At 43.8% G+C, this 27,541-nt stretch overlaps 2 protein-coding genes across 2 annotated transcripts in view; both read right to left on the reverse strand.

Annotated features, from left to right (window-relative positions):
- tcirg1b (T cell immune regulator 1, ATPase H+ transporting V0 subunit a3b) overlaps positions 1–14,846 on the reverse strand; it is a 25,182-nt gene extending 10,336 nt beyond the window's left edge. The window contains exons 1-15 of the mRNA XM_037540769.1: positions 14,330–14,846; positions 13,800–13,967; positions 10,731–10,850; positions 9,144–9,222; positions 8,897–9,045; positions 8,688–8,783; positions 8,371–8,559; positions 7,324–7,406; positions 6,844–6,937; positions 4,216–4,428; positions 3,087–3,237; positions 2,851–2,990; positions 2,377–2,534; positions 1,873–1,963; positions 2–120 (exon numbers count right to left, since the gene is read on the reverse strand). Coding sequence (XP_037396666.1) covers positions 2–120; positions 1,873–1,963; positions 2,377–2,534; positions 2,851–2,990; positions 3,087–3,237; positions 4,216–4,428; positions 6,844–6,937; positions 7,324–7,406; positions 8,371–8,559; positions 8,688–8,783; positions 8,897–9,045; positions 9,144–9,222; positions 10,731–10,847 — 1,679 coding nt within the window. The 5' untranslated portion in view covers positions 10,848–10,850; positions 13,800–13,967; positions 14,330–14,846. The remainder of the gene's footprint in view (position 1; positions 121–1,872; positions 1,964–2,376; positions 2,535–2,850; positions 2,991–3,086; positions 3,238–4,215; positions 4,429–6,843; positions 6,938–7,323; positions 7,407–8,370; positions 8,560–8,687; positions 8,784–8,896; positions 9,046–9,143; positions 9,223–10,730; positions 10,851–13,799; positions 13,968–14,329) is intronic.
- A 2,048-nt stretch (positions 14,847–16,894) lies between these two features.
- On the reverse strand, positions 16,895–27,005 carry prpf19 (pre-mRNA processing factor 19). The gene is made up of 16 exons (XM_017712499.2): positions 26,797–27,005; positions 25,648–25,797; positions 25,474–25,550; positions 23,855–23,996; positions 23,348–23,421; positions 23,142–23,207; positions 22,011–22,052; positions 21,830–21,904; positions 21,635–21,710; positions 20,649–20,758; positions 19,646–19,801; positions 19,400–19,469; positions 19,111–19,284; positions 18,947–19,029; positions 18,661–18,766; positions 16,895–17,500 (listed from the first exon to the last, which is right to left on the reverse strand). Exons 1-16 carry the CDS (start codon positions 26,813–26,815, stop codon positions 17,403–17,405), a joined length of 1,518 nt encoding a protein of 505 aa, XP_017567988.1. The 5' UTR covers positions 26,816–27,005; the 3' UTR covers positions 16,895–17,402.
- Positions 27,006–27,541: the final 536 nt, after the last annotated feature.

Here is a 27,541-nt window from a genome sequence, read left to right on the forward strand (position 1 = left end):
CACATAGTTGAAGAATGACAGGCAGACACCAAAGGTCATGTGGATGACTCCGACGATGACCGACATTTTCATCTTATAGGAGTTGAGGAATGTCAGGTGGTTATTAGCCATTCCCCATATCTGCGTGTAAAAAAGAACAGTTATCTTGGGGAAATCTAAAACTATTTACTGCCAAAGAAAATTCAACAACATATTGAGAGAAATAATTAAAGTAACAGCAAACAAGCCATAAACAAATGTGACGGAGCTGTACAGAGAAAGAATGACTAATAATATATTATTGTATAATAATAATACAATAAAATAGTATATTTTATTGCATTGCATTGCATTGCATTGAATGGCACAGAGTTCTGTGTTCAGCTCTGCTCCTTTTTCTCTCTGTATCTACAGTGACTTGTTTCTAGCAGTATCTGAGCTCAGGACCGTCTTCCTCTCCAACCTACTGGTAACTAGCAGAGATACCTTCTTGAGATTTACAAAGCACTTCTTGTAAGTCGCTCTGGATAAGAGCGTCTGCTAAATGCTGTAAATGTAATATCCAAGTATCCAGTCCTACTTCATACACTCATTTGTAAGGTATACCCGTGTTGTACTTAAAGCACTGTGCAAAAGTCATGGCCTGGTTATTTAATTGCAAATTTTCCTTCCTTTTGTTTCCATTTTCTGTTCTTAGTAACAGCTTCTTAACAGCTGTAAATTCTTTTCCACTAGAGCTGAGTTGTCTGCTCACAGTGGAAGGAGAGGGGAGCTTGACATTATCCTGTCTCTCAAGGATGAAAGCTTCAGCTGCTGTTTATCTGACGGTGACTGATTTAATCCCACAAACGGGGAAATTCCACCTCCACATTTAACTCATCCGTGAAGTGAAACACCACAAACACACTAGTGAACACACACACAAGGGGGCAGTGAGCACACTTGCCCGGAGCGGTGGGCAGCCCTATCCACGGCACCCGGGGAGCAGTTGGGGGTTAGGTGTCTTGCTCAAGGACACCTCAGTCATGGACTGTCGGTGCTGGGGATCGAACCGGCGACCTTCCGGTCACAGGGCCAGATCCCTAACCTCCAGCCCACGACTGCCCCCCTTTTTTTTTTTTCCTTTCTTTCTTTTTTTTTTTTTTAAAGTTAAGTGATTTGGAAAAATTTGCTGGTCCATCTTATTTTTTCTGTGTCTTTATTTTTCTGTGTCTTTATTTACTTTGGCAAAATTTCTGATTTTGCACGTTTACAATTTTGTTTTGACCTTCCCCTTCCTTGTCCAAGTTGATTATCTTATTCACAACCTTCATTTCCATTAAAATTGGGACACTGCTCAAATAAAAAATGGAGGGCAATGATGTGAAAATCGTGAAAGTCGTTTAATGCCCCTCCAATGTTTTTGGAAAAGGGTTCTATAATCTCCTCAGATCTGTCCTTGTACTTAATTTAATAAATGAAGGGCAGTTTCAGAGTTTTGCACAGGACTGTATTCTCATTGGTCATTTTATAAGAAACACCTACCATATAGGTACATTTTGAAGGTGCACAATTACTGACTGTAGTCCACGTTGCCAGCCACCCTCTCCTCATCTTCGTTGACAGACTACTTTAAATCTAGCAGTGACATTAATTGCACATCGCAAAGTGAACCTATGTGGTAGGTGTAACTGATAACATGGCAGTAAGTGTAGGTACAAAGCAGGTTTACCCAACACTCACACAGTGAGAACAAAAGAATGCTGTTACTATAGTTGATACATGAAACAGCATCAAATCCTTCAGCATAACGGACAACAAAATAACACACACGAACGCCTGAAATTAACATCAATTAAGCTTAAAAACTCTAATTTAAAAAGTCTACAGAACTCTGGTAAGATAAAGAGTTACCGGATCAATGCCGAAAGGATATGGTCCAGTAAAAACTCCAGTAACATTTGGATCCAGCGAGAGATAGGTATTCTCTCTAAAAGTCTCTTCTCTTAAAAGAAAGAAAAAAAAGACATCATTTTATTCAAAACCAGTCATATGCAGACATTTGAACACCACCAGCCAAATGAAAAAAGCTAAGTTAACACAGCCTCTAGGGAACTAACTAAAATATGCCATTTGTCTGCAAATTTTAATGCACAATTTCTATTTATTTGTAGAGTTCAACATGTTGGAAAAAAAAAGAAAAGAACTAAGATATTAAATGTGCCTTAACTTTTGCACGGGCCACTTGATTTCCCTCCCCCCTCAATACGTTCAATTCATCAAATAAACAGTAATTGTGCAGTAAAATGTGCAGAAGTATGTATCTACAGATGTGCCAAGCCTTTTCCAGCCTTTTGCCAAACTGTAGTACAAAACAATGTAATGACAGAAGTGTGATTGTGTTACTGTGTGACGTACGTCCAGTTGTAAAACACTGCATTGGGCCGTACGTGCCAGCTAGACGGGAAGACGGTGAGGCCTCTGCTGAAGCACTCGTTATAGATGGCCCCAGTGTAGATGGAAAAAAGCCCCATCAACAGAATCAGATAACGACCTCCAAACATCATACGCCAGATCTGACACACAAAGGGAGAAAAAAAAAAAAAAAAAAAAAAAAACACTTTTGGATATTTTTATACATTTTTAATTTGGTTTTTATCTACTGTTTCCCCAGGTTTGTTTTAGTTGAAGCCCTGTGTTGAAAATCATTCCTACAAAGTTGTACTACAACAACGGTCAGTAATCGGTCATTTTGCATGCCAGTCGACGACCCTTTCTTGTCATAGCAGGTGGTCCTTGGCCATATGAAGGGATGAAATGCACCAGACGCTCTGATAACAGTAACAGAAAGTAAAAGCTGGACATCAACAGGTGTATACATGCATATTTTACCTCATTAGTGTTGTTCCTGAGTTTAGGGTCTTTCTCTTCTAGAACCATCCAGAGTGCACCTAAAGCCATGATGAGGCCATGCCCCACATCCCCGAACATCACAGCGAACAGGAATGGAAACGTGATGATGGTGTACACAGCTATAGAGACGAAAAGGAAGAGAGGGTGAGGAAAAAAGGTAAAACCATGTCGCTCCTTAACCCACACCTTGATTTCTTGTGCGTTTGTGTGGTTACCTGGGTTGACCTCCCTATAGCTGGCCACTCCATAAGCATCTACTATATTCTGGAATCCTGCAGTGAAGGCGTTGGTGGGAAACAGGGTCGGAGGAGAGGAGGTAGCAGGCAAGCGATTATAAAACGATTCAACACTGCTACCACTCTTCCTCTGGGGGCGGAAAGAGAGAGAGAGAGAGAGAGAGAGAGAGAGAGAGAGAGAGAGAGAGAGAGAGAAATTAGCTTTCTGTCTAAAACAACACAACTGACCCATCAACGCGCTGCAAATGTGTTCTTTCGTAGTTAACTTTGGAAGACGAGGCATGTTTTACATGTTTTGCCATGTTTTTTGACAAAAATCACACTAATTAGGACAACAAAAACTGCAGCCAATTTAAAAACAGAGAAACTGAAGTAATAGCGCGCTCTAAACGTGGGTATTTTCACAAAAATTGAGTTGTGTACTACAATTTCTCATTTGGTTGAATGGGACTGCCCAATAGGCCAAATGAAATATAACCTCATATTCTAAACTTGCTAACAATGAGTGCGTTTACATGCACTGAATAACTGGATCATAATCGGATTTCTGCAGTTATCCCATCATCAAATGGTCATGTAAACACCATACTCCGATCTAGAAATCAGATTAGGAAATCTGAGAGAGAGGCTGGGTTTTAACTCAGTAGTCAGGTTTCTCAGTGCTGTGAACTCTTACTCGGACTTCTTTCTGATTTCTCCGTCTGCGTACGTGTGGAACAGACAGAAATAAGCGAGCAGTGATGAAGCGGCGCTGAAACCAAACACAAAATAAAGGATCTAAATATGCTTCATGTTCTACACGAAGTATGTTCATATTTTCAGAAAAAGTGTCTTTTATTGGCCAGTTGTATGTTTATTGGCCAGTTGCAAAGCAGAAATCTGATTACTGTCCGACTCATGTAGACCTGGAGTCTCCCCATTATCTGATCACTCAAGTGCATGTAAAGGCGTTGATCAGATTACTGACAAAATCTGATTCTCTGCGGTCATCGGATTATTCAGTGCTTGTAAACGCACCCAGTGATCAAAGAGGACCCCTAATCTGACTTGCTATTGGCAACATTATCGTTTTGATTGAAGTGTTTCTTTCAGGGTGTTCATTACTGACCCCTCCCTCTCGCAGGGCGCTCTGCAGGGCTGGAAGCTGTCTGACTGGACACCAGGCCTCAGCGATGAGACATTTCTCTGTGACTGAGGGGCTACAGAGGTTCAGCACCATTTGAACAGCCTTGCACTTCTGCACTCGCACACGCCACTGTGGCAGCACGGCCACAGCTCGCATCAACAGCTGCTGCAGGTACTGCTCCGTCTCATTCATCACCTATATATATGAGAGAGAGAGAGAGCGCGAGCGCGAGAGAGATAGAGAGAGAGAGAGAGAGAGAGAGAGAGAGAGAGAGAGAGAGAGAGAGAGCGAGACAGAGAGAGCGCGAGACAGAGAGAGCGCGAGACAGAGAGAGCGCGAGACAGAGAGAGCGCGAGACAGAGAGAGCGCGAGACAGAGAGACAGAGAGACAGAGAGCGCGAGAGAGACAGAGAGCGCGAGACAGAGAGAGCGCGAGAGACAGAGAGAGCGCGAGAGACAGAGAGAGCGCGAGAGACAGAGAGAGCGCGAGACAGAGAGAGAGAGAGAGCGCGAGACAGAGAGAGAGAGAGAGAGCGAGAGAGACAGAGAGAGAGAGAGAGAGAGAGAGAGAGAGAGAGAGAGAGAGAGTGAGAGAGAGCGAGAGCGCGAGACAGAGAGAGCGCGAGACAGAGAGAGCGCGAGACAGAGAGACAGAGAGAGAGAGAGCGCGAGACAGAGAGACAGAGAGAGAGAGAGCGCGAGAGAGACAGAGAGCGCGAGACAGAGAGAGCGCGAGACAGAGAGAGCGCGAGACAGAGAGCGCGCGAGACAGAGAGAGCGCGAGACAGAGAGAGCGCGAGACAGAGAGCGCGCGAGACAGAGAGCGCGCGAGACAGAGAGAGCGCGAGAGACAGAGAGAGCGCGAGAGACAGAGAGAGCGCGAGACAGAGAGAGCGCGAGAGACAGAGAGCGCGAGAGACAGAGAGAGCGCGAGAGAGAGAGAGCGCGAGACAGAGAGAGAGAGAGAGCGAGAGAGACAGAGAGCGCGAGACAGAGAGAGCGCGAGACAGAGAGAGCGCGAGACAGAGAGAGCGCGAGACAGAGAGACAGAGAGAGAGAGAGCGCGAGAGACAGAGAGCGCGAGAGACAGAGAGCGCGAGAGACAGAGAGCGCGAGAGACAGAGAGCGCGAGACAGAGAGAGCGCGAGACAGAGAGAGCGCGAGACAGAGAGAGCGCGAGACAGAGAGAGCGCGAGACAGAGAGAGCGCGAGACAGAGAGACAGAGAGAGAGAGAGACAGAGAGAGCGAGAGAGACAGAGAGAGCGCGAGACAGAGAGAGCGCGAGACAGAGAGAGACAGAGAGAGCGCGAGACAGAGAGAGCGCGAGACAGAGAGAGCGCGAGACAGAGAGAGCGCGAGACAGAGAGAGACAGAGACAGAGAGAGACAGAGAGAGAGAGCGAGAGCTCTGTTTAATAAGCTGTTTATCTGACTCGCAAAAATTCATTGAGAACATTGAGAAACAATTACATTAGCACAATTTAATTAGAAAAGGGAGACTGGGTGACCCTGTGCACCCTGACCATTACTGCGATTCCCAGTCTGACCATGAGCCTCACTCTAAACTAACCTCAAAAGATAAAAATGAACATGCAAATGAGACCAAGAGTCAACAAGGGGTCCATTTATGTAACAGCCAAATCATTTCCATTTCTATATTTAGTTTTGCCCTTTCAAAATATTGCACTTAGCTAGTTAATTAGTATAGATATACATACCTAGATGTACGTGTAAGTGCAGATGCCAGCTACGTCAACGTTGCTGCATTCAGTACCATTACAGAGCAGCAGTTTAAGAAAGATTCACTATTTTCAGGATAGTGCTCTGAGAAAGTGGGAGAGGACTATATAAAGGAGGAAACACAGCGAGCGACACTCACGTTTGTGCGATGTTTATATGTAAATATGGCCGTGTGGTCGGTGAGGCACAAAGACCCTGTTGTTGTGATTGTTTCTGCTGCAGCTTCAGGCACCAGAAAGTGACCGCTGCACTATTTAAGGTGGAACTGAAAAACTCGAAGAAGAAGCTGCCTAACAGGAATCCGACTTCAGCTTCGTCCTTCTTCCAGTGTTTTGGGAGTTTACTGTATTTTTATGCGTATTAAGATTAGAAGCAATTCACACACTGATGGATTTGCTGATGTGCGAGTTTGTGTTTTTATATAAAAATAAATAAATAAATTAATTAAAATCTGTTTTAACATCAAGTGCAGACTGAATACTTTCCTGTTGATCTGGGTGGCCAATTAACACAACCAGTTATTAAGGTAATAAAAGCTAATAAAAAAATAAGGTAATAAAAGCAGCAGTGCAGTCTAGATTAATTGTGGCTGATTTAATCTTGAGGCTCTTCGTCTCTCAATACAAGGGAATTTGTTCACAAGCGGAATATCTTTCTTGCTAATTACTTAGTTCTGTGATGTTTGCTGGCACACCTCATAAAAACGAAGTGAAATGAAAAAAGGAGCATGTGGAGAGGAACAGAAGTAAAGAAAAGAGAATACTTTCAAAAATGAGGAAACAAAGGTTTGATTTCCTAATTCTTTCCTCATCACAAAGCTCAAAGTATCAGTGTGTGTGTTCTGTACGGTCTGGGGGCTTTTTTACTTACTGACTTGATGTCCTCGATTCTAGTTTTCAGTCCATTCAGGATCTCCTCTCTGTCTGCCTGGCTCTCTGCATACGGGAACATCTGCGTGTGGAAGCTAAAATGACAAATGGCATTAAAGAATATATACGAAAATAATTTTGAAAAGGAAATCACTACATCGGAAATCCACGCGGCTCTTTTCTCGGCTGCTTTAATTACTCTCTTACCACAAGCAGATGAAAAGATCCAGTGATTTCACTTCGAAAAAATTGGGTGAGGAAAATGGGCAAAAGTCGTACATTACGATTAGAGATCAGGGAAAAACAAAGGTGTTCTCTTTTGGAAGGGCACGTTATGATAAATCATGCATCATCATGAAATTCTCGCTCAGTGAGTCTAATGTGGTCTGTTTAAATTACTTCTAAGACCTTTTAGTTCAAGCCTTTTATTTGCATTTAGAAGAGTTTTCCCGCATATAAACAAAACACCTATAAAACTCACCAATCACAAATCTTCTTCACTTTCTGTCCAATCTGATCCCCCCAGTAGGAGATGAGGAAGACCGTCCATTGCACCATCTCCCCCTGAAACACAATCAGTGCAGAAAAACGTTAAGAAGTATTCGTCTCTCACCCACAGACTCCCTGCAGGCCTGTAAAACAGTTCTTATGCTTCTTATAATTCATGTGTTCTTTTTTTCAGGAATGTAGAAAAGTAACATGTTGGTGGTTGGACAGTGTAGTGAGTAACACCTTTGCCTTCTACGCTGTAGACTGGGGTTCAATCCCCCACCTGGGTAAGCCCCCTACACTATAGCAATAAGAGTCCTTGGGCAAGACTCCTAACACCACCTTTGCCTACCTGTGTCAAACAATCAAATTGCAAGCCGCTCTGGATAAGAGCGTCAGCCAAATGCCAGAATGTAAATCAGCTTATCTCTGAACACCAGGCCCTTTTGAGGTAATAATACACTTAATTTATGTGTTGTGACTTTAACATTAACTAGGGGCCAGACTTATGCCCGAAACATACTTCACGCAAGGACGCAAACGCAAATGACTGCGCTTGGGTAACGCACTGCGAAACTCATCATGTGTTCTTGCGTTGCTGTGGCGGTTAAAACGCTCACTTAAGAGCAAATCAGAGAGGGTCTACTGTTATTCCAGCAGCCTCAAGAGCACTGGCATTGCTTTTTAAGCTGATTGTTAAACGATTTAGGTGCTCAACAGTCTGATTAATGAAAATCGTGGGCTGGAGGTTAGGGAACTGGCCCTGTGACCGGAAGGTTGCCGGTTCGATCCCCAGAGCCGACAGTCCATGACTGAGGTGTCCCTGAGCAAGACAGCTAACCCCCAATTGCTCCCCGCGCGCCGTGGATAGGGCTGCCCACCGCTCTGGGCAAGTGTGCTCACTTCCCCCTAGTGTGTGTGTGCTCACTAGTGTGTATGTGGTGTTTCACCTCACGGATGGGTTAAATGCGGAGGTGGAATTTCCCCGTTTGTGGGATTAAAAAGTGTCACTTAAACTTATTAAACCTAAACTCCTCACACTGTCCGGGTGCTCCAGCTTCTCTTGCATCTCTCGAAAGTCCACGATGATGTATCCGCGGCAGGCTCGCCATAGCAACCTCTCGAAGGCTGGCACCTTCCATGGGTGGACCACACCCGCAACAAAACTGAGCCTTACATCCTGCCTGTTCTCCACTAGGCCCACCGGATCAAACGAGTGGGGAGGGGCCTGTGACAAGGACACACACATGTATGTAAACACACATACACATACATACAATATGGGCATAAAAAAGTATATTAGCAGAGGTAGTTATGACAGTCATAGAAAACACTTATGAGAAATGTAGTGTGGACCTGTGAGGCTGTGAGCAAGTGCGTTTGAGTGAGCACTCCTCTGTACTGACACAGCTGGTTCAGCTGTGCTCGGATACTGTCTCTGTTCCTGGACACCTGCAACAGTAAACAAGCACTAGTAACAACAACAAATAAAGCTACATAATGGGAAACTGACACTGCTACTCAACTCATGCCATAAGACACTGTCTCTTGCTGTTCACACGTACCTCCCTGAGTTCGCGGGCCAACCGTTCACACTCCTCCTCTATTGTTAATAGCTCCCTGGGCTGAGGGGCTGGAGGGGTGGGCACAGCCTCCTGCAGAGATGAGCGGAGGGACGGAGGGAGGGAGCGTGTAATCTCCTGCTCCAGAAATGCTGAGTTTCAAGCAAAACAAAAAGTTAGCTCAGTAACAACCAAAGTAAATTATACTAGGGGATAGAATTGATTCTGATAAGCAGTCCGTGACGCTCACCGAACGTTTTCTCCAGCTCTTCGCATCTCCTCACCTCACTGACAAACTTTCTTTGAAATGCATTCACATTCGGATTAAGCTAGGATAAAAAAAAAAAAAAAAAACTACAGTTTATGTCAAGCAAAACAGTTTTAAATAGGGTAAGATGTACATTCTGATTTCAGGATAATCTAAATTAGTTTACCCCTTGTGTGGTGTTGATGTGTTTGTTACTCAGTGGTCTGGTGGACCCACAACATTATTGGTTTTTGACACAAAAATTTATATAAAAATACCAGATGTTTAAAATATCACAAGTGGCCAGCGTGGGGTTCTCCTTTAGCAGCTGTAGCCAGTCAGCAGCCTGTCCATGTTGTCCACCCTCACACACACACACGCACACGCACACGCACACATGCACACATAGCCATTTAAAATAGCGCTGCATGATGCATCTATAGTCCAGTGCTTTTTTCTATGCTACAGCCTGATCAACAATTAGTGTAACGCAATACTTGCAGTTAGATCTTACATCAGCGTGGGGAACTGAGGGCCAGAGTCCAGCAAAGTTTGCTGATTTCTCCGTTCTGGCGCAACAACTAAACCTGGCCATTAACTGCTGAGTTCAATCAAGTGTGTTAGAGCAGAATCATCAACAAAGGGGAGCGTTCAGACATTGTGTTTACGTGCAAAGATTTTCGCCAATCTGATTGAACACATTCCGATCACAGATAAAGACTGAGGTTATTATATTCACACTCTACACAACAATCTGATGAAAATCTCTGTTTACATTTTCGCAGGTAATCCGATCCACAATAGCATGCATGTGCAGAGAACCGCTTAGTGTAGACGTTACTATGACAACCAGCATCACGTGAGTCCAGTCAGAGTGAGATGAGCAGCAGTGAGCAGTGCTTGTGTTTTTAACTGCTTTAAAATGACGTCAGACTCAGGAAAACGTCCTCCACATGTCCTTATTAAAGAAGGCCGAGAGGAAGACGTCGTGTTCTGAGACACATAAGATGGACGTCCGTCCCACCGCCGTCTTTTAAAGATCAGAGCATGAACTTCGTCTCCTCTACAGACCAGTTTCTGCTCCGTTGTGTTGAACAATACATGCAGAACGGACTTAAACTTTCCGATTGGGAATGTAATCGGATACAGACGTTTACATGGATATTATTCTTCTATTTAACGGATTACACACCTTGATCAATCGGACAGAAATTGTACTCTGAATGGTGAATACATGGACATAAACTGTTCTGATTGAGCTAGAAGTCGGATTATTAGGCTGTATGTAAACACGGCTAGTATTGTTCTGATATCAAGAATTGTACTTTGTACAATTGTACTAATTGTACTACATCTAACATCCTTATCAATGTGAAAACTGTTGTTGTGACCTTAGTTTCAAATGTAAGCGTTTTGGGAAAATACACTATGTACATTAAGCATAAATGATTAATGACTGTGAGCTCAACAGTTGTGTGTGCATGAGTGAAAAAGCCAAAAAGACAGAACACAGAGGACAGAGAGGAAGAGGAAGAGTGAGAGCGAGAGTGAGAGAGAGAAGGAGAACATGCAAATTATCCAAACACTCACATCTCTAAACTCGACGATGCCCAGCTCTCCCAGCTCACTGACGCAGTGGTACGCCGCACCAGACTGCAAGAAGAGCTGCACCAGGCACACCTCCTCACTGCGGAACATGGAGCCCATGACCTGAGAGAGAGAGCCAGAGAGAGAGCGAGAGAGAGCCAGAGAGAGAGCGAGAGAGAGAGAGAGAGAGAGAGAGAGAGAGAGAGAGAGAGAGAGAGAGACAGAGAGAGAGAGAGACAGAGAGAGAGAGAGACAGAGAGAGAGAGAGAGAGAGAAAGAGCGAGCGAGAGAGACAGATTGGGGGGGGTTGGGGGGCAGACAGAGATTACTAACACAGACACAATCAGCCATCACATGACACTTCCTCATGTGCTCCTCTGTCTATTACTGAAGGTATGATATGGAAGTTCCTGCATTACACAGACAGGTTTCTTCTCTTTTCTGCTGCATATAGACCAGCATGTGAGTGTGAGTCCAGTGTGCTTCTCCATCACATAGACAGAGATTCCACATGTACTTTTATCCCCTTTATTTTCTACCTAAAAATAGATTAAGAGACCCTTATTAGTCCCACATTGGGAAAATTCCACCTCCGCATTTAACCCATCCATGAAGTGACTTGCCCAGAGCGGCGGTCGGCCCAATCCTCAGCGCCGGGGAGCAGTCATGCGCTGTCGGCTCTGGGGATCGAACCGGCGACCTTCCGGTCACGAGGCTGGTTCCCTAACCTCCAGCCCACGACTGCCCCAAACAGTGCTGGGCTATAGTTTAATACTCTGTCTATACAGGTGAACTCGGCTGTTCATATATTATGATGTTGGTTGTCAAATTTAGAAATAGTTTTCGGGATACACTTGATAGATAATAATAGTGGTGCAGTGATTAATCGGCTTGGTCGACTAAAATCGACGACCAAATTAGTTGGCAACTAATTTAATAGTCGATAACTTTGTCATGCCATTGTGTTTCTCACACTGACTAGGAATGTTTTGACATTACCACTAGTTAGCAAATATATTAAACAACCTCAAGCTGAATTTAAACGCTGATGGCTACGTAAGAGCTATTTGGTAATTGAGCGATTCATAATCCGAATAATCGATTATTCGTTTCAATAATCGAAAGATTACTCAGCTTTGTTGCAGCCCTAGATAATAAGCATTATATCCATGACATAATGGTTATAAAATAGCGCTGCTCCTGTTTTCTTTTGGTTTCATTTTTGTTTTGTTTTTTTCTTGCGTATCGGTTTGGAAAGAACAGGTCTGTAACTGTTCGGTAAATTAAGTGGTAGTATTTCCTTTTCTGGAAATGAAACGTGTGTCTGCTTAACCTTTACAATACCATGTAAGGCTCCGATAGGCAGATCAATAAAGATCAATATATAAATAATCTCAACAGGGATTCATATCCAGTCAGTGCACGTCTGATATGAATTACCCCCATTAACACTGTCATTACAGTCAGTGTGAGACGAGCTCAGACTGCAGAGCAGGGTTTCTCAACCACTGGACCGAGGACCACACGTGAGCCGCGAAGCACCCCTTGGACCTACACTGAGGGGGGGGCAGTGGTCCACAGTGGGCCTGTGATGGCACTTTGTCACAAAAATCAGTGAAAAACGAAATGACTTAACAATAAAAAGGAAATCTAAATTGTTTTCAGATGATCGATGACATTAATACAAGCCCCACAATAACAGTGCCCAAAGGCAGTTGGGTCATTCTACAGAAACGTCCACTTTTCTGTCTGACCACAGGAGTCACTGGTGTTACCGCTCCTCACTGGTGTTACACACAATAAAGGAAACACCAGAGACATTTTTAACGAACACTGCATTTTACAAATCTGCTGCTGTCCGTCATGGAACACCCACTTAAATATGTCATTTAATCCATTTGTCTTCTATTTTTTCACAATTAGCTCAGAATAAAGTCGGTCACACCAGTGACTTCAGCTAAAAGCTTCATATGAGATCAGGAGCTGAATGAGAAACTCTCTGATCACTGAGAGACGCAGTGGACTCACCATGAGCTTCTCTTCATAGATCCTCAGAAAACAGGTCAAAGGGGGTCGAGTGACGTCATCAGTGTGACTTTTATTTCGAAATAAGAGATTTTTTGTGGCGCAGTAACACCAGTGACACGAGTCCTGGGGAACTTTCATTATATATGTTATAATATTTATTTGGCATTTGTTTTCTTTATGTCATTAACTTATATGTTTCAGAGATCATAGCTGGAAATTTAGACTTTCAAATGTAGCAGAGTTTCCTCATCACCTGAAAAGACTGCGCTCATTGTCCATTTTATCACCTCCACTTACTGTATAGCTGCACTTTGTAGTTCTACAGTTACAGACTGTAGTCCATCTGTTTCTCTGATACTCTGTTACCCTGTTCTTCAGTGGTCAGGACCACCATGGACCCTCAGGTACTATTTGGGTGGTGGCTCATTCTCAGCACTGCAGTAATACTTAGTGTGTGAGTTAGTGTGTGTTGTGCTGGTACGAGTGGATCAGACACAGCAGTGCTGCTGGAGTTTTTAAACACTGTGTCCACTCACTGTCCACTCTATTAGACATTCCTACCTTGTCAGTCCACCCTGTAGGTGTAAAGTCAGAGACGACAGCTCATCTGCTGCTGCACAGTCAGTGATGGTCGTCCTCTAGTCCTTCATCAGTGGTCACAGGACACTGTTGGCTGGATATTTTAGGTTGGTGGACTGTTCTCAGTCCAGCAGTGACACTGAGGCGTTTAAAAACTCCTGTCTGATCCACTCAAACCAGCACAACACACACTAACACACCACCACCCAAATAGTACCTGCTCTCTGAGGGTCCATGGGGGTCCTGACCAGTGAAGAACAGGGTAACAGAGTATCAGAGAAACAGATGGACTACAGTCTGTAACTGTAGAACTACAGAGTGCAGCTATACAGTAAGTGGAGCTGATAAAATGGACAGTGAGCGTAGAAACAATCTCAAGCTTATAACAACAGAACCAACTCGTCATGAAATGGTGAAGACTCGAGCGTACCCTCTTGAAACAGTTGGAGATGAGGAGAAACTTACTTCCTCTCACAGAGCACGAGGTGAGCTTTCCACCCAAGCTGCTTCTCCAATGACACGAATGACTCGGACACGGGGCAGCGCTGATGCTCCTGACCGCTGTGCTCTTTCGGAGACGAGATTAATTTGCATCCAGTCGAGCTCCAAGACCCCAAGACCGCCTGCCGAGCCCTAAAACACACCGACAGTTAGGAACTTTTCTCACAGCGGTTTAATCAATCAGGACTTTCCAACTTCCACTATTCGGGTTTCGGTTTCGCGGTGGCGACAGACGGTCAGGCCCGCCGGAGCTGCAGAAATGTGGGCTTTTTACGTCAAACCGCTTCACACCTAATCGATATACGTGACCAGCCTCGGGCATTCAAGCCGTAAGAATGACCGAAGCGCACAGACTGCAGCTCGGCCGGTGCTAAACGGAGAGAGCCGTTAAAAACTGCCGCCGGTTTCCAGCTCCGCTCTCGCCGCGCTGGGGGGGGTGGGGGGTGGGGAACGCTCCGGGGTTGTTGTGGTGGGAGCGGTGTAGTGACGCTCACCCGCCGGTAGTCAAGCAGCTTCTCTCCCGCTGTCTTCAGCCGGATTCGGGGGGGTGGTGGTGGAAGGGAAGGCGCCGGCTGCTCGTCGGTAACTGCTGGCTCAGTGTCTGTGGACGGTGTCCGTGCGAGTGGATCCCTCCGCCGGCAGCGCGCGGCTCCGCCACCGACTTCCCGTTTCGACCGAGTTAGTCAGCGCGCTGTCATTGGTCACATTCCACGAGACGCTCACGTGACCGCAGGGCTCCACACGGAGGCGTCCTATCAGCCGGGTCAGTCACAGTTCACCTTCATCGGCGATAAAGTGAGATTTGTTCCGTAAAAACGCAAAGCTTCGCCTCCCAGGAGCCTCCAAAAGTATCCAGACTCCGCTTCTGCTAAAAGGGGAATTCCACCCGTTTTTCTAAATTTCTACTGTCGTCGCAGCAGAACCAAAAGTCCAGGGGGCTCTACCGGCTCTATCAGTCCTAGTTCGCCTTCATCGAATGATTTATTCCGTAAAAACGCAAAGCTTCGCCTCCCAGGAGCCTCCAAAAGTATCCAGACTCCGCTTCTGCTTAAAGGGGAATTCCACCCGTTTTTCAGAATGTCTACATAAGTCCAGGGGGTGCGGCTGGATCCGATCCAACTCCTCCCACGTCGTGTTTTAATTGGTCTGAGCTGGAGCAGAGCTGGTAAAATGGACAATGAGTGTAGAAACGAGGTAGAACGAGCAAATAAAGTGGCTCATCAGGGCATATAACACTTAATATGATGGTCATTTTTATTATGGAAATGTGTGTCAGTAATGCCAAATCCTCTTAAATGCAAAAAAATGTCAATTTTTTTTTATTATGAAAGTCCAGGATTTAGTTGATAAACACAGCTATGTGGGCTATTTTGAGCGGTCATATGCATTCTAGCGTTTTCAACTAAAACTCGTCTATCATAAGCCCACTTGAGATGTAGGCCTACGGAACGGGCTTTGTACCGGAATGCGAAAAAAGCTTTTTGAGTTTTTGACAAATATGGGTGTGAACATCGTGAATTATGTAGGCTGTGTTGTGGCATTCAGGACGGAGCAAGACCCTACACAACAGGGTAGATCAACGAAATAAAGTCTTCATTTTTAGTAACTTCACACGGTTCACCCCCTACACACTGCTGTTCGTGTGTGCGTGAGGGAGGACAACGTGGACAGGCTGCTGACTGGCTACAGCTGCTAAAGGAGAACCCCACGCTGGACACTTGTGATATCTTAAACATCTGGCATTTTAAACAAAATGGTTATGATTATGATTTAGAAAAAAACAGTAATGCGGTGGGAGCACTGAGTAACAAGGGTTCAGATAAATTGATTAAAATACGCTTTAGGCCAAAACATTATCACAAAACTACTGTAAAGCAATGTCTCAGACATCAGGCTGAGAAATCATAATCATTTCCTGTAATAACTTTCTGTGGGGGAGCTTTTAGAGACAAACTCATCAGACGTCTGGTTCCCATCATCGACTCTGAACGATTCAGACTTGGAAAGTTTCTCTACAATGAAGCATTTCACACCAAACCACTCTGAATGACTTCTGTTGACCATTTAATTACACAGAAACTTGAAAAAGTTCCTCTTTGAGTTGGTTCAGCTACTTTAACCCTCAGAAACCCAAACATTGACTTTGTTGGTATTTTCATTTTTTTCCCATGTCTCAGATCACGAGTTTTCAGTTTTTTGGCCTTGTCCCCTGCATGCAGAGATTTCTCTGGATTCACTGAACTGTTTAATTATATGTATTAATGATGATGATGATGATGATGATGATGATGATCTATAAGTTCTTTCACTATTTTACATTGAGAAACATTCTTGAACTGTTGCGCTATTTTCCCATGCAGTCTCTCTGAGTGGTCAACCCCTCCCCATCTTTACTTCTGAAAGACTCGGCCTCTCTAGGATGTTTTTTTTAATACCCAATTAGATTACTGACCTGTTGCCAATCAACCACCAGGTATTTAAGTATTACACAACTTTACCAGTCATATGTTGCCCCTGTCCCAACATATTCAAAACATGCTGCTGACCTCATTCAAAATGGGCACATTTAAAAAAAAAAAAAAAAAAAAAAAATTCCAAAAATTGTTTTAAAATTTCAATATTTCTCAGTTTCAGCATTTGATGTGATGTCTCTGCTATTTTAAATTAGTGTTTATGATTTGCATTGCATTGTTTTTATTTACAGTTTAAAATGTCCCAATTTTTTTGGAAACAGGAATTTATTATATTTAGAATACAGGTTTGACCAACTGCTTACCACTTTACTGTGGCATATTCTAGTATATACTGTAGATACGTGTTCAACAGAGCACAGCGCTCAGAATGTGCACCAAACAAAAATATTAAATATTTCTACATTAGTATCTGGTGTGACCATCAAACTGCTACACAGCGGGAGCAAAACCATTCAGTACTGCTTGATCAAGGGACGTCACATGAAGTAAACCTCTGGTCCGATATGCCCCACATTAGATTAGTGGTATTAAAATGCTGCATCAATTCAAGTGCACATCACAAAGTCGTCACAGTACCAAAGCAGATTAAAAACAGCATTAAGTCTTTATTGAAATCTAATTTGCACTGTAGTTTCAGTTCAGGACAGGGTATAAAAATGAGAGACTACCAACAGCAGGATCACTAAAGCTACAAGGAAATCAGAAAAGGCAGCCCTACAAGTAAAAAGCTGAGGAAAATATGGCTGAAATCAAAAAAGCAGCACAAGAGCAAAATTAATGTCCACTAAAAATCTTTAAGCAGAAATCCACAACAGAGCAAGTGGCCATGTGATAGATGACCAAATGGAAGAGAAGGTCTGCATTTATGAAGTTCAGCTGTCACCACGGAATAACGTGTACATAAATCAATCAATCTTGTCTGTAATCACATACAGGCTGAAAAAAGAAAACGAGGAAATATTAGGGTCCTAACCTCATCACGTGAACGGGTTCTACTGCTCTTGGTTTCTTTCTTACCCACTAGAACGGCCTGTGGACTAGATTATACTTTCTATTCCTCTCTGTTCACTTCTTATTCTTGCCTTCCTCTGCCCTACAGGCTATAGAACTTGAGGCTTCTATCCATTCCAGTGGAGGACAAGAACTGCGCATGCTCGCCAAACGCCACCCCTGTCACCAGACCGGTGTGATCTACAGAAAGAGAGGTAGAGAACAGAAAGAAAGAAAAGGGAACACAGAAAACCCAACATGTGTCATCTCTGCTCTTTGCTCAGACACCCAAGAATAACATTGCAACATGTACATTTGAAGTGTTCACTGTGAGGCAGTAATGCTGTGACTCGTCTTCGGAATAAAGAGACAAGTCACTGGCTGTGTTTACACACAAAGACGTCTGCCAATCCGATTGAATACTTTCCGATTATATATTAAGACTGAGGTGTTTATGCTCACTCTACTCAACAAGCTGATGCAGTATAATTCGATCCAAAACGACACGTATGCGTAGAGAACCACGTCACGTTGACGTTACAATGACAGTGAGCATCACGTGAGGTCCAGTCAGAGTGAGATGAGCAGCAGTGAGCAGTGATTGCGTTTTTAATCGCTTTAAACTGACTCAGGAAAACGTCCTTCACACGTCCTTATTAAAGAAGGCCGAGAGGAAGACGTCGTGCTCTGAGACACAAGCTGGACGTCCGTCCTGCCGCCGTCTTTTAAAGATCAGAGCATGAACTTCGTCTCCTCTGCAGACCAGTTTCTGCTCCGCCGTGTCGAACGATATAAACTCACTATGACGTGACGCACATGCAGAACGGACTTAAACTTTCCAATAGGGAATGTAATCGGATACAGGTGTTTATGTGGATATTATCATTCTATTTAATTTAACAAGCAACTCACTATTTGATAAACAAAAAACATGCAGTAAACAAAAACAAAAATATGCAAGAGCCTTTATACTGATTACATTATTAATCAAATAATTTACTGATTATTTGGATGATTAATAAGTCAATGCTGGAAAAGGCTAAAATATAAAAACAGACTTTAGCCTAAAGATTCACAAATACCTAGGAAAGACTTTTAAAAGACTATATTCTATAAAAATATAAAAAAGGTGTCCAGTAGGTTGTTTCTTACTGCAGGAGAGACCAATATGAGAATTCAGAATATCATAAAAACTGCCAACTACTTTTGGCTGCTTCACCGAGATAAATGTGTATCTCTCGCTCTCTCTCGTGCACACACACACACACACACACACACACACACACACAATAACTGAGTAATTTTAACAGCCCTTGAAAAGATATAGATTATGTATATTATGATGGAAATGTTACACTCACCAGTGAAGTTGAGGACCTCAGACCACTGTTTGCAGATATAAACTCTGATATCAGATCCTCCAACAGCCAGGTAAGTTCCACTCTGGTCGAACACCAGAGACTTCACCTGCAGATAAAGGAGATCGAGATCAATATTAAGCCATACAAACTACAACTAGACCAAAATCATATTCATTACAATACATATGATTACAAAAATACACCAGACTCAGTTAAGTCAAGTGTGCAAAAACACAGTAAATGCACATAACATGAACAAAATGACCAAAAATACAAGATAACTCACCTCATAATTATTGTCCAAAGTGATCGTCTTAAAGTTCTTCAGCTTTCTCAAATCCCACAGCTTCAGAGAGCTATCCTGAGCACCTACAACACAAGGGGTGTGATTCGGACACAAAATAAAATAAAATAAAGAAACAAAAGAAAGAAAACCCACACATTATTTACCGGTGGCCAGGTAGTATCCGTTCTCAGAGAACGCGATGGCAGTGACGGGGCCGGAGTGGCCAGGGAAGTTAGCCACATTGGTTCTCTCCTTCAGATCCCAGATCTTAATCTGAGAGTCCGCTGTACCGGTGCCGAAAATCAGTCCATCAGGATGGAACTGAGCACAGGTCAGTGCTGTAGCCAGAGTGAAGGAAAAAAGTTAAAAGTTACACATATTAGCCGGCAAGCTGAAGTGAGGACGTAGTAAAGTTCTCGAGAGTATTAAACTGGAAGAGACAGAACTACGTACCACATCCTGCTGTCTCATCAGTGACTTTGGTAAGGACGCGGCCGGTTTGGACATCAGAAAAGGCCCAGTACTAGACAATAAACATTAAACAATAAAAACAAACAATAAAAATTATTTCAGCTCATTAACTAAGCAGAATTCTAAATGTAAATAGCTAAACTTCTTCTGTATATTAAATGATCTCTTAGGACCAGCTAAGTGGCCAAATTAACAGGACTGTTTGTGTGGTCTGTGTGTAGTGGTTACCTGGTCCTCGGAAGAACTCAGCAGATAATCTCCAGTAGCATGGAGGGACAGGCCAGTAACTCCCGCCTCATGAGCTCTAACCACCTGAACGCAGTTGCCCGCTGAGATGGACCAAACACGGATAGTGCTGTCCGGGGATGCCGAAAACACCACAGACTGCAAGGAGGTGAGACAAACAGATTAGCGAAAGGCACGTAAGATCTGGCCGTTCCTTTCATATACATCTCTAACGTCTGCCTTGAAATCAAATCGGACTACCTCGGACTGCGACTGACAACACAACTGGAGGCCATCGGCCGACTGCAGCATTTTTATTTTTCACTTGAAACGTTAAAACATCCCCGTCTCTGCCATTCAGCTAAAGGGGTTGACCGTAGCATGTTTTTCACCTGTTCAATTGCTTGTTAACACAAATAGCTAATCAGCCAATCACACGGCCGCAACTCACTGCATTTAGGCGTGTAGAGGTGGTCAAGACAACTTGCTGAAGTGCAGACCGAGCATCAGAACGGGGAAGAAAGGGGGTTTAAGGGGCTTTGAACGTGGCGTGGTTGTTGGTGCCAGACGGGCTGGTCTGAGTATTTCAGAAACTGCTGATCTGCTGGCATTTTCACGCACAACCATCTCTAGGGTTTACAGAGAACGGTCCGAAAAAGAGGAAACATCCAGTGAGCGGTCAGTTGTGTGGATGAAAATGCCTTGTTGATGTGAGAGGTCAGAGGAGAATGGGCAGACTGGTTCCAGATGATAGAAAGGCAACAGGAACTCAAATAACCAACCAACATCTCTGAGGAACGTTTCCAACACCTTGTTGAAAGTGTGGGACGAAGAATTAAGGCAGTTCTGAAGGCAAAAGGGGGTCCAGCCTTTTACTAGCAACCTAATAACGTACCTAATAAAGTGGCCGGTGAGTGTATTGTGTTGTGTGCCCTTATTTGTTGCATAGCACTAAAGGTTATGACAAAAATACCTTAGGAAGAATTTCAACTGCTTTACCGCTTACCTGGGACGGGTGGTATATGACAGAGGTGACCTTCTTTGTGTGGCCTTTGAGTGTGGCCACAATCTGCTCATCTCGACGATCAAACACCACCACATTCTTATCTGCCCCACCTAAACAGAAGGAGAGCCAGTGAGAATTAATGTAGATTCATAGTCATACACAATTTACAATAAAGCATTCTTTTATAGGATGACTTATTAATGTGTCAGTCACATCTTACTTTGAAATGATTAATAACTAAGACAGAGCCCCTCGTTTCCTCCTCACACTGCAACTGCACAGCTTCAGCACTAGGCATCACATTCTGTGCTGAATCTGCTTCACACTTTCTTTTCAAGAGAAATGCCTCCCGAGTGGCGCCTTAAAGTTTGTAAAGTACGTTTTACAAACCGAGCGGCTCATTTCACCGTCGTTAAGCTCGAACCATGGAAATATTCTGAGCCAGTTAGTCTGAAACTGCTGCTTCACCTCACTAACGTTACGGTCACCTGACTGAGGACCCGGAGGGTTAATATTGTTAACGCTGATTATTAAACATCACTGTAAACGTCTGTAGGAATTTCCTGCGTTATAAGTCTAAGATTTGCGGAAATCTATGAAATTATGCACAATTCCCACAATCACACACAAACCGAGGCCCTGTAAGAAATGAACTACTCATGTAATTTTTCGGGGCAGACGTAAAGGGAACCAACCTTGTGACCAGAAGGTTGCCGGTTCGATCCCCTGTGCCAACAGTACATGACTAAGTAATTGCCCTTGAGCAAGACATCTAACCCCCAACTGCTCCCCGAGCACTGTGGATAGGGCTGCCCACCACCCTGGGTAAGTGTGCTCACTGCCCCCTAGTGTGTGTCTTCACTAGTAAGTATGTGGGTGTTTCACTGCACAGATGGGGTAAATGTGGAGGTTAATTTCCCCGTAGTGGGATTACTAAAGGGTAACTTATTACTTATTATTTAATTTTCGCATGTGTTTATTTGTACCTGTGAGCACTTTGTTGGTGTCTGACGGGCAGAGATCCAGAGCAAGGATTCCAGGTACGCTGGCGCTGTGAAGACCCTGAACAGAAGAGAATCAGGATCAACATTAATTAATTACCCAGAGTTGCAATACAGCGTTATGCATTTACGATCTGTCGGTCACACCCACACACACAGAAAAATGCCAGACTGACTCACAGCATGAGAGGCCACTTGGCGGTACTTGCTGAGATCCTCGGCTCTAACCAGCTCTTCTGGCACCGTTTTTCCCCTCTGTGAAACAAAACAGACAGATGCCAGGCCTGCGTTTGCATTTGAAGCAGCATGTTTAAATAGCACAAGCTGATTTGATCATGTTTACAAGCTAGTACTTTATTACCTTCTTTCTCTCTGTGGTCAGGACAGTGGCCTTGTCTTGCAGCTGGAAAAGAAGGGAAAAGGTCACATTTACATCTGTGGACAACATAAAGCAACCAACGTCATATAACGGCAACTGATCATGCAGAATCCAGCGGAAACTGTGGTTAAGGGTGCCAATACGGCAAAAATATAACATGATACTTGAAAACATCAACAATACAAAATATGGATCATAACGAATGCCATGTTTAAAAATATAGAATATAACCAGAATAGAAATCAGAAACTATGAACACAGTGATTAATTAAAAGTTCTACACTGCAGTGCTAAATAAATTAAAAGGGGTAATTAAGTTAAGTGATGCTTTTTTAACTCCCACAAACGGGGAAATTCCACCTCGGCATTTAACCCCTTCCCTGAAGTGAAACACCACATACACACTAGTGAATAAACACACACTAGGGGGCAGTGAGCACACTTGCCCGGAGCGGTGGGCAGCCCTATCCACAGCGCCCGGGGAGCAGTTGGGGGTTAGGTGTCTTGCTCAAGGACACCTCAGTCATGGACTGTCGGCTCTGGGGATCGAACCGGCGACCTTCCGGTCACAGGGCCAGATCCCTAACCTCCAGCCCACGACTGCCGCATTATAGGGTCTTTTTAATGAAATATGCTGTTGGTCAGTGATGCGATGACCATATTCACAATGGGCTAAAATAAATAAATAAAACGTAAATTTCATCACAATTACTACATAATTGTCTAATCAGTTATTTTATATTACAGCAATAATTTCTCTGAGTTGTTAAGATTTCACAGTGGTACTAGGCTGCAAGCAAGTAAAATTAGTTGGGTGTGTGGGCTTGAGGTAAATGAATGGAAGCAGTAAATTCATTCATTACATCATCATTGGGCATTCAAAACCTTTTACTCTACACACACGTCTGTAACTGCTGACAAAGGCACAGCAGCCAACACTAAACACTGTACTGATGTCACGCCAAGTAAACACTTGGCTAATTAGCAAATACGCCTCGTTTTATACTTGTACTTTAAGCTGCATACAATGAACCAAAATAGACAAACTGGTAATCACAACGGTCATCAGATAATATTCAATAATCCTGACAGCCCTAGATGTAAAGCACGTACCTTCTGAATGATCTCCGGAGTCATTCCCACCTGTTCACTGACCTCCATTGGCTCACCGCCCGCACCCTGAGGAACAAAGAATTGATCAATTCTTCTCATGAACATACACACACATCTATTATACAAGATATCAGAAAGTAGAAACAGTCCAGTGTATTCATATCTTCTGCAGAAACTCTAAAAAATATATTAAAAAAATCACTAACTACAGCAGCAGGCTGTGAGGCGGGAACAGCCTGAGGAGCAACCAATCCAGCTTGAGGTTTGAGTGTGGCCAAGGCTGTAGAGACAAGAATGAAATGTTAAATACAGCAAGACATGGTTTGTGTATATATTACACACACACACACACACACACACACACACACACACACACACACACAATCTCTCAAAAGTGAGTACACCCATCACATTTCTGCAACAAAAAACAGTAAAGCACAGCTGGCAGCACAAGGGGCGAACTCACTTTTGTGAGACTGTATATATTACACGTCTTTTTCTACGCATACAGTGTTGACCATTGTTGTCCAATAAAGACCGTTGCAGCACAGTCCTAAGATCAGTGTGCTACTGTTTGTAGTGTAAATAACACTGACCGTTGAAGTTTGTAGAGGTTTGTTATTAAAGTAAAAAGTAAAGTGTACTCAAGCACACTGAATTTAGAAACTTTCTACCAGATTTCCCTTTTAAGTTCAAAGGTTCACAGGTCTTACCCTCTCTGGCAGCGGTGACCTCTTTGGTGAGACGAGCGATCACCCTGCAGGCGGCATCGTGTTGGTAGAGTGCATGAGACAATTCCTGACGCGTTGTCTGCAACTGCTGGCGCAGCGTGAAACTGTGCAGCATCACAGCATCCTAAGAGGGAGAATGTGTTAGTTTTTGGGGAATAAAGAAAAAAATAAATAAATAAAAGACAAATACGAATTATTCTGACATTATCATATCCAATCCCCCCCCCCACACACACAACGGAATTTCTAATTAGTAATGCCGTTGTGCTGATCAGGCCGCAATAGAAATGAATGAATGAATGAATAAATGAATTAATTAATTAACTAATAAATAAAGGGCGGTCTTCTACCTAAATGACCACAGAGCGCCACAGGACGTCATTCTTACCTGTGGCCATCAAACTCTCACTCCTCCCTCACAAAGTGAGGTTCATCTGTGCAAAACTCAATACCAAACTGTTCATGTGTGTAATAATAATAATAATAATAATAATAATAACTGTGTGCAAAAACTCAGAGGGACAATAATTTGAATAATTTGAACTGCCTTATACCAGATGTTTAATATTTATTATCAGTCACCGCCACTTTACTGTATTTATAAGTACTTAAATCTTGTCTACATATTGCAAATTACTCTTTATCTTTGTTTTAAATTATTAAAGTGTTTATTCTTTTACAGAAATTGTTGCAACTGTAACAACTGCAATTTCCCTCTGGGATCACTAAAGGATTCTGATTCTGAATATCTTCAAGGGCAAAAAGACACCCTCACAACACAGGCAAACTAACCCAAGAGGGGCTACCGTCCATTTTCTAAAAGCCAAAGTAGCGTGGTGAGCTTCGTGACTTCGTTTAGGAGTTAAAGCCTGTGATTTCACATATTAACCACATGTCCAAAGGCCAGTTTCAGGCTGCGTTAACACTACAGGGCTGAAGTGGCACAAAGCTGTATTCACAAATCCGAACGGAGCCGCTTTCACATGTGGTCCCAGATCGGATACACATCGGATTCGTGGTCATGAGACCTTAATGTGACGCTCAGATCGGAAACCGTGTTTTTTCCCCACCGCACCATCATTCAGCGTTACCATGGCAACAGCGCCGAACAGACGTTAAAGCAGCTCATCTCACCTTTTTCTCCTTCGTCTGGCTCTAATAATGAAGCTGAGAGCTGATCAGACTTAATGATCTCGTTCTGCTCGTTAGTTTGTGCTGATGATGCAGTGATTCAGTCACGTGACGTTACTGAGTAGGAGGAGCTCACGAGGGTCGTTTCAGGACGTCGGTTCGTTAAAATTAATATCAGATTTAAATCACTCGCCTAAACGAGAGTGAACCATCTCGGATTTGAGCAACGAGGCTTGTAATGTGAATGTAGCCTTAGCTGCTTATTCGGATTCGAACGCCATCCGTGACCAAATGAATCCTTTTAAGGTTTGTGAAAAAAGTTCTAGTTGCTGGAACACAGCCGATCAATCGCTCTGCCTGCTGCCAAGCTGAAGTTAAACGGAGGGCGGAGAAGAAAAAGCTGACGCATTTTCACCATTTGAAAAATCACACAGTCCTTTCCTCAAAACACTGGACATAAATCAACTCACCCACTCATCTTGCAGTGATTTCAGGATCGCAGGGATGCTGGTAGCAGAAGGCGGCTTAGGCCGAATTGGATGAGAGACTGTATATGGACAGAAAACAATAAGCAATCAATAATATCGTGACTCTTCCAGAAGAACTGAAGCCGAAATATCAGTCGTTTCTATTCGCATTCTCACCTTTGATATCGATGAGCTGCTCCTCAGACAGAGGCTGCCCGTTGATGGGGTCAGCTCCATTCTCGGCAATGTACTTTTCAATGAGACGACGTTCAAACACCTGATTGGACACTGGAGACACACACGGGTGCTCCGGCACCTCGTTTGAGACTGAGGACGACAGAGAAAAAGAATCTCATTAAAAGGGGAAAAAGACAAAACCTTCAGGGAACATTTTACACAGCAAAGGCCAGAGAAACGTATAAGGCCGTAACACCTGGGGACTAGCCAGGCACGTGCAAGAGTAACCTAAAACCTGGGGGTTTGTCACCTGACCATGTAAAATAAACCTGATTACTACTTTGCCTGCTCTATTCCAGCAAGCAATGTTCTGAACTCCGTTCCTGAGAGAAGTCCCCATCGCCATGAATTTTACTTTTATTATTTAGTCGCTGCCTGGATCTAGGTGTGCGGTCCATATCATCTCTCTATCTTTGTCCCAGTAACCTTCTTTCCTGTCTTGCTTCTGCCCTCCTGCAGCCCATGGGTTCATCATAGCAGGTCAGACTAACTTAAGTAGAGCCACAAGGCAAAAACAAGATGTTTCTCAACCCTGGTCCTGGAGGCCCACTGCCCTGCACATTTTTAGTGCTTTTCCTGCTTTAACCCAATAACGGACTGTTAATGAGCTGGATCAGTCGTTTTGGGAACAGACAGAAGAACCCTTCAAGGTTCAGAGCAGTGGGCCTCCAGGACCAAGGTGGAGAAGAACCGAACCATAAGAGAACAGTGGGGAAAACTCGAGCTGCTCTCCCTGATGGGACCCTGGCTCCACGGCTACAATCCCGTCTTTGGTGAAAAAGACAGACGTGGATTCCGTCGATTCTGAGCTGATGAGCTCTGCAGTGTAACCCCCCGCACGCCGGCTGTGAATGAGCTGCTGCCACGCTGTTAGCCAGCGAGCTAATCTCACAGCCCAGCCACAAGCCAGCCGCTCCGAAAAGCCTAAACGCAGCGGAATCGCGCAGACGCGCGGCTCCGAGCGCGAAACTCCGCTCTGGAGCGGCTTTTCTGGAGCGCCAGCCGCGTTTAGCGGCTCCAGCCTCCACAGGGAGCCGCTAACAGCGCGGCTAACTCGGTTAGCCGCCTCGGACAAACGCCCCGACTTACTCGCGCAAACCAAAGACATGTTCGCTCCGCAGACGCGCCGCCGGATCAGCTCATGCACGGAGTCCCGGGGACAGAACCGGCCAGATTATCCGAAACGTAACGCGAGGTTTTTATTTATCCCGCGATCACAACATGCCCACTTTAGGCACGCGTTGGAAGTCGCTGCCGCTCAAAAGGCAGCGCGCTGCATTGTGGGATAGCAGGTCCTCCCAACGCTGCATGCGCTCTGTTAGCGCGTGAAGTTCGAGTAAAACTAAACAACTCGGGATATTTACGACATTTCAGGGCCGCAGTTACTGAAAATAGAAGACTTCGAGAATAAAGGCATAATATTTAGAGAAAAAATAATATTTAGAGAAAAAAAAATATTTAGAGAAAAAAGTCGTAATATTTCGAGAAAAGAAAACATTTCGAGAATAAAGTAATTTTTCGAGAAAAAAGTAATATTTTGTGAATAAAGTAATATTTCGAGAAAAGTCATTTTGAGAATCAAGTAATATTTCGAGAAAAAAAGTCGTAATATTTCGAGAAAAAAGTAATATTGAGAAAAAGGTCATAATATTTCGAGAATAAAATCGTAATATTCGAGAATAAACTACTACCTCGAGAAAAAAATCGTAATACTTTGAGAAAAAACGTAATCGAGAAAAAAAGTAGAATCAAAATGTCATTAATACCAGGAGAAGTCAATATTGTGGCCAAAGTCTTTGTAAAGTGAAGCAGCGCCTCCTGGTGTTAAATGAGG

This window comes from Pygocentrus nattereri, chromosome 8 (genome assembly GCF_015220715.1).
Source record: "Pygocentrus nattereri isolate fPygNat1 chromosome 8, fPygNat1.pri, whole genome shotgun sequence".
Classification (NCBI taxonomy): domain Eukaryota; kingdom Metazoa; phylum Chordata; class Actinopteri; order Characiformes; family Serrasalmidae; genus Pygocentrus; species Pygocentrus nattereri.